This window comes from Diabrotica virgifera, chromosome 5 (assembly GCF_917563875.1).
Source record: "Diabrotica virgifera virgifera chromosome 5, PGI_DIABVI_V3a".
Classification (NCBI taxonomy): Eukaryota; Metazoa; Arthropoda; class Insecta; order Coleoptera; family Chrysomelidae; genus Diabrotica; species Diabrotica virgifera.
In genome coordinates this window covers 13,217,181-13,230,286 of record NC_065447.1, presented here as the reverse complement: position 1 = coordinate 13,230,286, position 13,106 = coordinate 13,217,181, and the positions used below count along the sequence as shown (strand labels likewise).

At 31.3% G+C, this 13,106-nt stretch overlaps 3 protein-coding genes across 4 annotated transcripts in view; 1 reads left to right on the top strand and 2 right to left on the bottom strand.

Annotated features, from left to right (window-relative positions):
* Positions 1-13,106, top strand: part of LOC114330686 (muscle-specific protein 300 kDa) — a 603,413-nt gene that overhangs the window by 107,146 nt on the left and 483,161 nt on the right. The window lies entirely within an intron of this gene.
* Positions 2,085-11,129, bottom strand: LOC126885638 (uncharacterized). 2 transcript variants are annotated; one of them, XM_050652284.1, is made up of 2 exons: positions 10,995-11,129; positions 2,085-6,893 (listed from the first exon to the last, which is right to left on the bottom strand). In XM_050652284.1, the coding sequence occupies exon 2, from the start codon at positions 6,833-6,835 to the stop codon at positions 4,577-4,579; it is 2,259 nt and encodes a 752-aa protein (XP_050508241.1). In that variant the 5' UTR covers positions 6,836-6,893; positions 10,995-11,129; the 3' UTR covers positions 2,085-4,576. The 2 variants fall into 2 exon arrangements, with proteins under 2 accessions (XP_050508241.1, XP_050508240.1); XM_050652283.1 differs by lacking the exon at positions 10,995-11,129 and adding an exon at positions 7,286-7,470 and having other exon boundaries at positions 3,985-7,205.
* LOC126885639 (uncharacterized) lies at positions 7,543-12,240 on the bottom strand. Its single transcript, XM_050652285.1, has 2 exons — positions 11,505-12,240; positions 7,543-11,424 (listed from the first exon to the last, which is right to left on the bottom strand). The coding sequence occupies exon 2, from the start codon at positions 11,226-11,228 to the stop codon at positions 8,796-8,798; it is 2,433 nt and encodes an 810-aa protein (XP_050508242.1). The 5' UTR covers positions 11,229-11,424; positions 11,505-12,240; the 3' UTR covers positions 7,543-8,795.

Below are 13,106 nucleotides of genomic sequence, written 5' to 3'. Positions count from 1 at the left end.
GGTCTTGCAGCAAGAGTCTTGCAAGTCTCGCAGTTGCACATTAGCCTATTGCATATCTTAGAACAACGTAACATAGAGGTACAATTGAAGCTTGAATATCATAGCCATAGTAAAGACTAGCCAAACTAATAAATACCTAAACAACTGACACCGGGTGGGGTTTGAACCCACGATCTAAGTGATACCTGCCTATGTTCTAACTAACTAAAGTTAAAACTACCTCTCAAAACCCACAAAATCTCATTTGCATATCTCAACCGGTATAAATCGTCAGTTTGTAAGAAAAATTTCAACACCCCCTATTTGGGAAACGAAGCATTTATAAAGTAAACGTTTATGAAAAACTGTCATTACTTTTTCGTGCAGAGTTACCCATTAAAGTTTGCCATACTTATTTAAAAACATCATGTATTGATGAAAAACATGGCTGTTTAAAAAAGTAGCTAACTTTTTTATTATCCAATGTAAGTGAATGAATAAAAAAACATAATTCTAAGCAAATATGAGGCCATAGCTGGGTTTTAATTTCAGTATGCTATTGTGTGCTTGAGTAATAAGATAGCATAATGCTAGAATATTCCACAGAGTGAGAAAAAACACAGTTTGATTGGTACACCCGGTATACAATGACAATAATTGACCTGTCTAGCAACAATATTATTACAGCAATATTTATAAAGAATACGACAACAAATTAAAAAATATCACTTAAATCGGACAACAGGTTTAGGAAATTTGAGACATTAAAAATCACCCGTTTTTAAGGTGGTGCTTTAATTTCGTTTAGTGTATATCGTTAAAATAATATTTCGGTATTTTGTTTACACGATATCCGGCATTATCTACACTTTTGTCTCGTATCATTATCTAATGATACTTTTAAATAATATCCGCGCTGTTTCGACAAATTTTGTGTAGCCGAGAGACCTCATAGCACAGTCAACATAAACAATGCATAATAGTCTTACTATAATATGTATACCGATAAGATTTCTGGTGTTTAGATTCCTAGAAACCTAACAATGAAAAAATTTATTATGTACTTATATACTTATTAAGTCTGTTTTCTATTAACAAAGGTGACACATTTTTAAAGTTTGTATACGATATTCGATATTACTTTAGGTGTCGCAACGCAGGAATGTTATGTTATGATTAGAAGACGACTATTCTCAAAACCTGGACAATTAATTTCAGAGCGAAGAATTCGGCTGCTGGGAAAGAATAAACAAAATATTTTATATTCACATTATAATAATGACCTCTGAGTACATGTCAAACGTGTCAAGAGTTTTTTAATGAATATCTTGATTCGCTATGTATGTAGGTTTATGGTATTGTTCCTAGTGCGCATAAATCCAATTTTCAAAATTTTTTTTTACAATTTTTTTTGTTTCTCATAGAGTATCTAAAAATATAGCCGAACGACTCTCGATATACTCCCTAAAACGACCCTCAGTTCTAACTGCAAGACGCAAGAGTCTCGCAGGCTAGTCTTGTTCTTGCTCAAGTCTTGCACGATAAGTCTTGGTCTTGGTCTTGCTAAAATTAGGCGGTCTTGATCTTGGTCTTGGTCTTGCAAAAACGCAAGAACAAGACCAAGACTGCAAGACCAAGACCGATTTTGGGCAACACTAGCTAGCAGCAATAGAGTTACTAACATATCCCAAATTTTTTATTATCAGCGACGAACATTGAAGATATTGACAAACAGTTAGTTCTATTATGCCTTTCGCTTTTGATTTAGCTAATTATTTCGCGTATAGCTGGTGCTATTTTACAACTTCTTATTCTAGAAACTTTTCTAACGTTACATAAATCGCATTTCTTACATGAATCTTCTACATTTCGTCGACGACAATTATTTATTCAATAAAATCTGGCTCGAACTTTGTAGTCTAGGCGCCAAATAGAGGTCACCGTGTCATTTTCAATTCTGATGGACAAACTCAACGGTTTCTTATGGATTTTGGGCTGCTGATTAAGAATTTCGAGGGGGATTTCGATCCGAGTGGTCAAAAAATTGTTATAAACAATTTAATTGCTTATAAATTGTTTATAAGGCTCTGGCTCATAAACTAAAAGAGATAAAAAAAATGTTTCAATTAAAATTTGTTCCCTAATAAAAAACGAGGAAACAACCGTTTACTAAACTTAATTCCGACAATTAGAACTCAAGATATTGTAAAATTAGTGCACAATGCAAACTGAAAATTGCAAAATAAGTATTTTTCGAAGCTTTATCGATCATAACTCGGCTTCTACGCATGAAATTGAGCCTTATAAGATGTCCTTTTAAAGCTTAATTAAGAGGCTTCTAAACAAAGTTTGTTAAATTATTTGATCATCAATTTTCTTTAAAAAAATGTACATTAATTTGTTTATAAAGGTTTCAAGCAAACTTGAGCTATAAACATTTATACTGTAATTAACAATAATGATAAAACAACTCAAAGGGAACAATTTGAGCTTACGAAAATGTTCGTAAGTTTATTTTTGGCTAAAATGTCGATATTTTAATGGCGCGCTATGAGGCGCAAGATTGGCTCACAGTCAAGTAAGTATGTATTCTTTTTTTTCTCTGATTTTGGCCTTGGTTTAGAACTAGAACCTTTAGCCACGTAATTGTATAACTTATCACTAAGTCAGGGGAGTAATGTGTAGTGTGTGTGTTGAGTAAGTGTCTTGTTACTTTGCAAAGTCGACGTCATTGTCTTTGCAAAGAGACGCTAATTGTATCCGAACGTCTGCGGTCCCTCCGGTGAGTATCGATCCCACAAGGACAGAAACTATATTGTATGTAAAACATTAAAAGGGTAAACCCTGTAGTTGGCTGTATACCTTTGTTAAGACAACGTAGAATGAAGTAAACACTTCTGTTGTATATAGGTATATTATAAATTTATTAAAAAATTTTAAAATTCATCCACAAGGGAGTGGTTGTACAAAACGTTTTCGGTCAAACTGACCATCCTCAGTGTAAACCTGGAAATAAGTGAACCACTTAGATTGAAATGCAAAAGGGTGAAATTTTGACAGTTAAAAAAGAAAATGTGGTTACTTACGTCCAGTGTACAAGTAATTGAAACTAGCCACTTGAATAGGTGTAAAACCTCAAAATAACATTATTGCTACATTATGAGCTGTATAGTAATCGACAATAAGTCGATGTCTTAAGATTAAAAATGTATCACATGTGGATGTATGTCATCCTTGCTCGGAATTAGCACAAGGTTGTGATCAGGTGAGAGGTTAACAACCAACTGATTAGACAGATTGGTGCCTGAAAATTCATGACAAGATGTCAAAGAAGATAGGTGGATTTCTCAAATGTCAACCGAAAAATTTTTGACAATGTGCATTAATATTTAACTTAATTATTCAATTGTGAATATGCAACTATTAAATTTGTTTGATATGAATTCTAAATTGTAAATAAAGGTTAATAAGCTATAATGATATATTCATTAGTGCACCGTAAACAAAAGCAAAATTCTACTCATATGCTGTGACGTCATAGACTGTTTGTCTACTGTATAGGACTGATAATAATTATATTAATTTGAGCAAAGTTATAATGAATGAATATTATTGAAAATTATATAGAAAATTTTTAAAATTTTTTTATCAAAATATGATATTTTAATAGAGTAGCAGCTGTAGAATTGGAAGTAATGCCAATAGTGAATGGTCGGTTGCATATGTTTCAGGGAACCAACGAATATAATGAGAAAATACCAATCTATAGATCTGTAATGTGAATTATTGGAGGTATTAAAGGAAATGATATTAAAAAAAAAAAAAAAAGGGAAGTGGAATTGAAAAAATGTATGTACATATCTTAATCAAGAAATCTTCTCTAAAAATATTTTGTTATGACTGAATGTAAAGAGTTTGTCCCATATAGAACTATTGAAAATCTAAATTTAGAAAAATTATTAAAAAGGTGATAAGGTAAGTTGCCTATGTTCAGTGGACAAATAAATGAAATATAATTACTGTTTTGAAATTAAATTGTGTGAATTGTTAAATGGATAAAGACTGATATTAAATTAGGAAAACTGCGCTGAAAGAAATGTACATGTTTTGATCAAAGAAGAAAATTAATTTTGATTGTAAGCTCTAAATGTAAAAAGAATATGTCACATATTAAACTATTGAAATTCTAGATTGAATATTGTATTGACCAAAGTTGATATTAAGTAAATTTATTAAATGTTGATAGCTGAGATTTATTTTTTAATTTTAATCTAAATGAAAAATAGAGTGAATCAATTAAAATGTTGGAAATTCAACAAAATTTTTGGTTATTGTCTATATTAGAATGTCATATCCGAAAAGATCAAGGGTTCCATGGTGTGATTTTGATATAATGAGAAAATGATTTTGTTAAGTGAAAATAATTAAAGAATGAGATGGAAGAGATAGAGTCTTGACAGGAGCACAGAGTGAAAGAAACTGGAAGTACTAAAAGAATATTTGATTAGGTATAATGTTTGGGTTTTTTGTTTATTTTGGGTTTGTCGTGGTATGTATAGGAAAGAAGGCCAATGTGAAGGTGAATAAAAATATAGAATTATGGAAATAATTGTCTATGAATGGGGGTGAAATCACGGTTAAGAGAAAGTTGACGGTTAACACAGTTTGGACTTGTCCTTGTGTCCCTGACAATCTCTAAATCCTCATATAGGTCTAAACGAAGGGTATTCTTATCTTGGATGTTATGAATCAAAGTCACACCATCTGGGATGTTAAGGTGGTGTTTGTTGACTTTGAGATGGTGAGAGAAAGCTGATGTATTGTCACGTTTAGTGTGCTCTGCTGCTCTAGTAGACAGTGATCTATAGGTTCTTCCTACATAAGAGGCATCACAATCGGAACAAGATAATCTGTAAACACCACTACGATTCATAAAGTTGATTGGATCTTTAGTGTTAGATAATGTTTTGTTGAGAGTGTTATTGACTTTAAATGATATGTGGACATTGTCCGAAGAACAGAGAATGTGTTTGATCTTCTCAGATATGACAGTATTATGAAAAGGTAGGGACCTATAGATTGGTGTGATGACTGGGTTTGAATTGTAAGCTAGTTGCTGAAGACGATTGGATTCTCTTTTCCGGATGAGCTTGTCGATTATATTAGGGTTGTAATCATTGTTGACTGCTATTTGTTTGATTATATTAAGTTCCTTGTTAAATTCAGCTGTAGATAGAGGTAGTGTATGTAGTCTATGGATGAAACTCCTAAAAGCAGAATATTTATGAGACAGTGGGTGGTTGGATGAAGAATGGATAACATGATCAGTTTGAGTAGGCTTGCGGTAAATACCAAAGTTGAACTGGTTGTTGAGTCTGGTAATGGAAAGGTCTAAAAAATTAATGGCATTAGATGATTCTAGTTCCATAGTAAATTTGATATTGGGATGGATTTGATTGATTTTGAATAAAAGGTGATTAGCTGAGTCTTGCTGACCATCCACAAAAACGAGACAATCATCTACGTAACGGAACCAATGTAGAACTTCAGGATTTTTCATGATATAATTGGATTCTAAATGATCCATAAAAACATCAGCTAGAAAGGGGGATAAGCAACTACCCATTGCTAAACCATCTGGTTGTTTATAGAAATTATTGTTAAAAATAAAGAAATCTTGTGATAGACAAATTTGTAGAATATCTATTATCGAAGAAATGATATGGGGTTGAATAACCTTATTGATTAGGAGAGTTTTTACCAGACTAATTGTTTCATTTTTGGGTACTGAAGTAAATAGGTTGCTAACATCAAAAGAAAGCATAGTAATGTTTGGATTCAGATTGATGAGTTGAAGTTTTTCAACCAATTGGTAAGTGTTAGAAACTGAAAATTGAGGAGTGAAGTTAATTAAGTTTTTTATTGTTTTTAATAGAAATTTAGATAAGATAGAAACTGGAGTATTAATGAAGCTAACAACGGGGCGTATAGGCATGTCAACTTTGTGTATTTTTGGCAAACCATACAACCTTGGAACTAAAGGGTTGCTAGGAATTTTGCTGTATGGAGCATCAAATTCAGTGAAAAAATCAGAAAATTGTTTGATGTTGTCTTTAAGTTTAGTGATAAATCTTTTTGTAGGATCTACTGTTATAGAAGTAAAATGGTTGCTCTCTAAGAAAGATGTGACTTTGTTGTTATATAAGTCACGTTCAAGGATGACAAGACAGTTACCTTTGTCTGCTTTACTGAAAATTAATTGATGGTTTGTAATTTTTTGTTTAATTGATTTTAATGACTTAAGAAAAGAGTTGGCTTTTTTGGAAGAAAGACTATGTGAGAAAGAAGAGTTATTGGAAGAATCAATTTTAGTTTTGAATTTGTTGAGAAAGCGGTAACAAGAGTTTCTGATAGATGTTCTGTCTGAAAGGGTTACGGAGAGATTTTCGATAACTATGTCTGTCTCGATAGAAAGGTTCTCTATGTCTTTGATTGAAAAATCTTTGGGGACTGAGTGTTTAAGACCGTAGTTGAGCAATTGTATTTCGTCTTTGGAAAAATTAATGTTGGTGAGGTTCTTTATACGGGGATGGAATTTGAAATCTGAAAACTTTCTGACATCTCTGACATCTGAAGCTTGATCGAGCAAAGTTTTGGCTTGAATAAGTTTAATTAATTTGTTATTAACTCTATTAAATTTAATTGAATTAGAAATCTCCACCTTATCCTGAACATCTGACATAAAGTTATTAATATTGATAAAACCTATTATTTCGAGCAAAGAATCATACATTACCTTAAGTTGACAGTTGAGGTAGTTTAATTTTCCATAGTGGTTACATATCTCCTTCTTCATTAATTTAACTTGTAGTGAGCTCCTGATGTTTGGAGGTACATTTTTTGATGTTTTTACTCTGCAAAAATTTGGAATGACTTTGTGATTAAGGCATTGAGATATGAACCATATATCCAATTTAGTGTTGTTCCTCTTTGTAGCTAGCCGCAAGTACTTAAGAGCCAAGTTGACCATATCGTCATTAAATAAAACATTAAAAGGGTAAACCCTGTAGTTGGCTGTATACCTTTGTTAAGACAACGTAGAATGAAGTAAACACTTCTGTTGTATATAGGTATATTATAAATTTATTAAAAAATTTTAAAATTCATCCACAAGGGAGTGGTTGTACAAAACGTTTTCGGTCAAACTGACCATCCTCAGTGTAAACCTGGAAATAAGTGAACCACTTAGATTGAAATGCAAAAGGGTGAAATTTTGACAGTTAAAAAAGAAAATGTGGTTACTTACGTCCAGTGTACAAGTAATTGAAACTAGCCACTTGAATAGGTGTAAAACCTCAAAATAACATTATTGCTACATTATGAGCTGTATAGTAATCGACAATAAGTCGATGTCTTAAGATTAAAAATGTATCACATGTGGATGTATGTCATCCTTGCTCGGAATTAGCACAAGGTTGTGATCAGGTGAGAGGTTAACAACCAACTGATTAGACAGATTGGTGCCTGAAAATTCATGACAAGATGTCAAAGAAGATAGGTGGATTTCTCAAATGTCAACCGAAAAATTTTTGACAATGTGCATTAATATTTAACTTAATTATTCAATTGTGAATATGCAACTATTAAATTTGTTTGATATGAATTCTAAATTGTAAATAAAGGTTAATAAGCTATAATGATATATTCATTAGTGCACCGTAAACAAAAGCAAAATTCTACTCATATGCTGTGACGTCATAGACTGTTTGTCTACTGTATAGGACTGATAATAATTATATTAATTTGAGCAAAGTTATAATGAATGAATATTATTGAAAATTATATAGAAAATTTTTAAAATTTTTTTATCAAAATATGATATTTTAATAGAGTAGCAGCTGTAGAATTGGAAGTAATGCCAATAGTGAATGGTCGGTTGCATATGTTTCAGGGAACCAACGAATATAATGAGAAAATACCAATCTATAGATCTGTAATGTGAATTATTGGAGGTATTAAAGGAAATGATATTAAAAAAAAAAAAAAAGGGAAGTGGAATTGAAAAAATGTATGTACATATCTTAATCAAGAAATCTTCTCTAAAAATATTTTGTTATGACTGAATGTAAAGAGTTTGTCCCATATAGAACTATTGAAAATCTAAATTTAGAAAAATTATTAAAAAGGTGATAAGGTAAGTTGCCTATGTTCAGTGGACAAATAAATGAAATATAATTACTGTTTTGAAATTAAATTGTGTGAATTGTTAAATGGATAAAGACTGATATTAAATTAGGAAAACTGCGCTGAAAGAAATGTACATGTTTTGATCAAAGAAGAAAATTAATTTTGATTGTAAGCTCTAAATGTAAAAAGAATATGTCACATATTAAACTATTGAAATTCTAGATTGAATATTGTATTGACCAAAGTTGATATTAAGTAAATTTATTAAATGTTGATAGCTGAGATTTATTTTTTAATTTTAATCTAAATGAAAAATAGAGTGAATCAATTAAAATGTTGGAAATTCAACAAAATTTTTGGTTATTGTCTATATTAGAATGTCATATCCGAAAAGATCAAGGGTTCCATGGTGTGATTTTGATATAATGAGAAAATGATTTTGTTAAGTGAAAATAATTAAAGAATGAGATGGAAGAGATAGAGTCTTGACAGGAGCACAGAGTGAAAGAAACTGGAAGTACTAAAAGAATATTTGATTAGGTATAATGTTTGGGTTTTTTGTTTATTTTGGGTTTGTCGTGGTATGTATAGGAAAGAAGGCCAATGTGAAGGTGAATAAAAATATAGAATTATGGAAATAATTGTCTATGAATGGGGGTGAAATCACGGTTAAGAGAAAGTTGACGGTTAACACAGTTTGGACTTGTCCTTGTGTCCCTGACAATCTCTAAATCCTCATATAGGTCTAAACGAAGGGTATTCTTATCTTGGATGTTATGAATCAAAGTCACACCATCTGGGATGTTAAGGTGGTGTTTGTTGACTTTGAGATGGTGAGAGAAAGCTGATGTATTGTCACGTTTAGTGTGCTCTGCTGCTCTAGTAGACAGTGATCTATAGGTTCTTCCTACATAAGAGGCATCACAATCGGAACAAGATAATCTGTAAACACCACTACGATTCATAAAGTTGATTGGATCTTTAGTGTTAGATAATGTTTTGTTGAGAGTGTTATTGACTTTAAATGATATGTGGACATTGTCCGAAGAACAGAGAATGTGTTTGATCTTCTCAGATATGACAGTATTATGAAAAGGTAGGGACCTATAGATTGGTGTGATGACTGGGTTTGAATTGTAAGCTAGTTGCTGAAGACGATTGGATTCTCTTTTCCGGATGAGCTTGTCGATTATATTAGGGTTGTAATCATTGTTGACTGCTATTTGTTTGATTATATTAAGTTCCTTGTTAAATTCAGCTGTAGATAGAGGTAGTGTATGTAGTCTATGGATGAAACTCCTAAAAGCAGAATATTTATGAGACAGTGGGTGGTTGGATGAAGAATGGATAACATGATCAGTTTGAGTAGGCTTGCGGTAAATACCAAAGTTGAACTGGTTGTTGAGTCTGGTAATGGAAAGGTCTAAAAAATTAATGGCATTAGATGATTCTAGTTCCATAGTAAATTTGATATTGGGATGGATTTGATTGATTTTGAATAAAAGGTGATTAGCTGAGTCTTGCTGACCATCCACAAAAACGAGACAATCATCTACGTAACGGAACCAATGTAGAACTTCAGGATTTTTCATGATATAATTGGATTCTAAATGATCCATAAAAACATCAGCTAGAAAGGGGGATAAGCAACTACCCATTGCTAAACCATCTGGTTGTTTATAGAAATTATTGTTAAAAATAAAGAAATCTTGTGATAGACAAATTTGTAGAATATCTATTATCGAAGAAATGATATGGGGTTGAATAACCTTATTGATTAGGAGAGTTTTTACCAGACTAATTGTTTCATTTTTGGGTACTGAAGTAAATAGGTTGCTAACATCAAAAGAAAGCATAGTAATGTTTGGATTCAGATTGATGAGTTGAAGTTTTTCAACCAATTGGTAAGTGTTAGAAACTGAAAATTGAGGAGTGAAGTTAATTAAGTTTTTTATTGTTTTTAATAGAAATTTAGATAAGATAGAAACTGGAGTATTAATGAAGCTAACAACGGGGCGTATAGGCATGTCAACTTTGTGTATTTTTGGCAAACCATACAACCTTGGAACTAAAGGGTTGCTAGGAATTTTGCTGTATGGAGCATCAAATTCAGTGAAAAAATCAGAAAATTGTTTGATGTTGTCTTTAAGTTTAGTGATAAATCTTTTTGTAGGATCTACTGTTATAGAAGTAAAATGGTTGCTCTCTAAGAAAGATGTGACTTTGTTGTTATATAAGTCACGTTCAAGGATGACAAGACAGTTACCTTTGTCTGCTTTACTGAAAATTAATTGATGGTTTGTAATTTTTTGTTTAATTGATTTTAATGACTTAAGAAAAGAGTTGGCTTTTTTGGAAGAAAGACTATGTGAGAAAGAAGAGTTATTGGAAGAATCAATTTTAGTTTTGAATTTGTTGAGAAAGCGGTAACAAGAGTTTCTGATAGATGTTCTGTCTGAAAGGGTTACGGAGAGATTTTCGATAACTATGTCTGTCTCGATAGAAAGGTTCTCTATGTCTTTGATTGAAAAATCTTTGGGGACTGAGTGTTTAAGACCGTAGTTGAGCAATTGTATTTCGTCTTTGGAAAAATTAATGTTGGTGAGGTTCTTTATACGGGGATGGAATTTGAAATCTGAAAACTTTCTGACATCTCTGACATCTGAAGCTTGATCGAGCAAAGTTTTGGCTTGAATAAGTTTAATTAATTTGTTATTAACTCTATTAAATTTAATTGAATTAGAAATCTCCACCTTATCCTGAACATCTGACATAAAGTTATTAATATTGATAAAACCTATTATTTCGAGCAAAGAATCATACATTACCTTAAGTTGACAGTTGAGGTAGTTTAATTTTCCATAGTGGTTACATATCTCCTTCTTCATTAATTTAACTTGTAGTGAGCTCCTGATGTTTGGAGGTACATTTTTTGATGTTTTTACTCTGCAAAAATTTGGAATGACTTTGTGATTAAGGCATTGAGATATGAACCATATATCCAATTTAGTGTTGTTCCTCTTTGTAGCTAGCCGCAAGTACTTAAGAGCCAAGTTGACCATATCGTCATTAAATAAAACATTAAAAGGGTAAACCCTGTAGTTGGCTGTATACCTTTGTTAAGACAACGTAGAATGAAGTAAACACTTCTGTTGTATATAGGTATATTATAAATTTATTAAAAAATTTTAAAATTCATCCACAAGGGAGTGGTTGTACAAAACGTTTTCGGTCAAACTGACCATCCTCAGTGTAAACCTGGAAATAAGTGAACCACTTAGATTGAAATGCAAAAGGGTGAAATTTTGACAGTTAAAAAAGAAAATGTGGTTACTTACGTCCAGTGTACAAGTAATTGAAACTAGCCACTTGAATAGGTGTAAAACCTCAAAATAACATTATTGCTACATTATGAGCTGTATAGTAATCGACAATAAGTCGATGTCTTAAGATTAAAAATGTATCACATGTGGATGTATGTCATCCTTGCTCGGAATTAGCACAAGGTTGTGATCAGGTGAGAGGTTAACAACCAACTGATTAGACAGATTGGTGCCTGAAAATTCATGACAAGATGTCAAAGAAGATAGGTGGATTTCTCAAATGTCAACCGAAAAATTTTTGACAATGTGCATTAATATTTAACTTAATTATTCAATTGTGAATATGCAACTATTAAATTTGTTTGATATGAATTCTAAATTGTAAATAAAGGTTAATAAGCTATAATGATATATTCATTAGTGCACCGTAAACAAAAGCAAAATTCTACTCATATGCTGTGACGTCATAGACTGTTTGTCTACTGTATAGGACTGATAATAATTATATTAATTTGAGCAAAGTTATAATGAATGAATATTATTGAAAATTATATAGAAAATTTTTAAAATTTTTTTATCAAAATATGATATTTTAATAGAGTAGCAGCTGTAGAATTGGAAGTAATGCCAATAGTGAATGGTCGGTTGCATATGTTTCAGGGAACCAACGAATATAATGAGAAAATACCAATCTATAGATCTGTAATGTGAATTATTGGAGGTATTAAAGGAAATGATATTAAAAAAAAAAAAAAAAAAAAAAAAAGGGAAGTGGAATTGAAAAAATGTATGTACATATCTTAATCAAGAAATCTTCTCTAAAAATATTTTGTTATGACTGAATGTAAAGAGTTTGTCCCATATAGAACTATTGAAAATCTAAATTTAGAAAAATTATTAAAAAGGTGATAAGGTAAGTTGCCTATGTTCAGTGGACAAATAAATGAAATATAATTACTGTTTTGAAATTAAATTGTGTGAATTGTTAAATGGATAAAGACTGATATTAAATTAGGAAAACTGCGCTGAAAGAAATGTACATGTTTTGATCAAAGAAGAAAATTAATTTTGATTGTAAGCTCTAAATGTAAAAAGAATATGTCACATATTAAACTATTGAAATTCTAGATTGAATATTGTATTGACCAAAGTTGATATTAAGTAAATTTATTAAATGTTGATAGCTGAGATTTATTTTTTAATTTTAATCTAAATGAAAAATAGAGTGAATCAATTAAAATGTTGGAAATTCAACAAAATTTTTGGTTATTGTCTATATTAGAATGTCATATCCGAAAAGATCAAGGGTTCCATGGTGTGATTTTGATATAATGAGAAAATGATTTTGTTAAGTGAAAATAATTAAAGAATGAGATGGAAGAGATAGAGTCTTGACAGGAGCACAGAGTGAAAGAAACTGGAAGTACTAAAAGAATATTTGATTAGGTATAATGTTTGGGTTTTTTGTTTATTTTGGGTTTGTCGTGGTATGTATAGGAAAGAAGGCCAATGTGAAGGTGAATAAAAATATAGAATTATGGAAATAATTGTCTATGAATGGGGGTGAAATCACGGTTAAGAGAAAGTTGACGGTTAACACAGTTTGGACTTGTCCTT

Coding starts and splice junctions, on each gene's coding strand:
- LOC126885638 (XM_050652283.1), bottom strand. CDS start 7,009: ATGGTCAACTTGGCTCTTAAGTACTTGCGGCTAGCTACAAAGAGGAAC.
- LOC126885639 (XM_050652285.1), bottom strand. CDS start 11,228: ATGGTCAACTTGGCTCTTAAGTACTTGCGGCTAGCTACAAAGAGGAAC.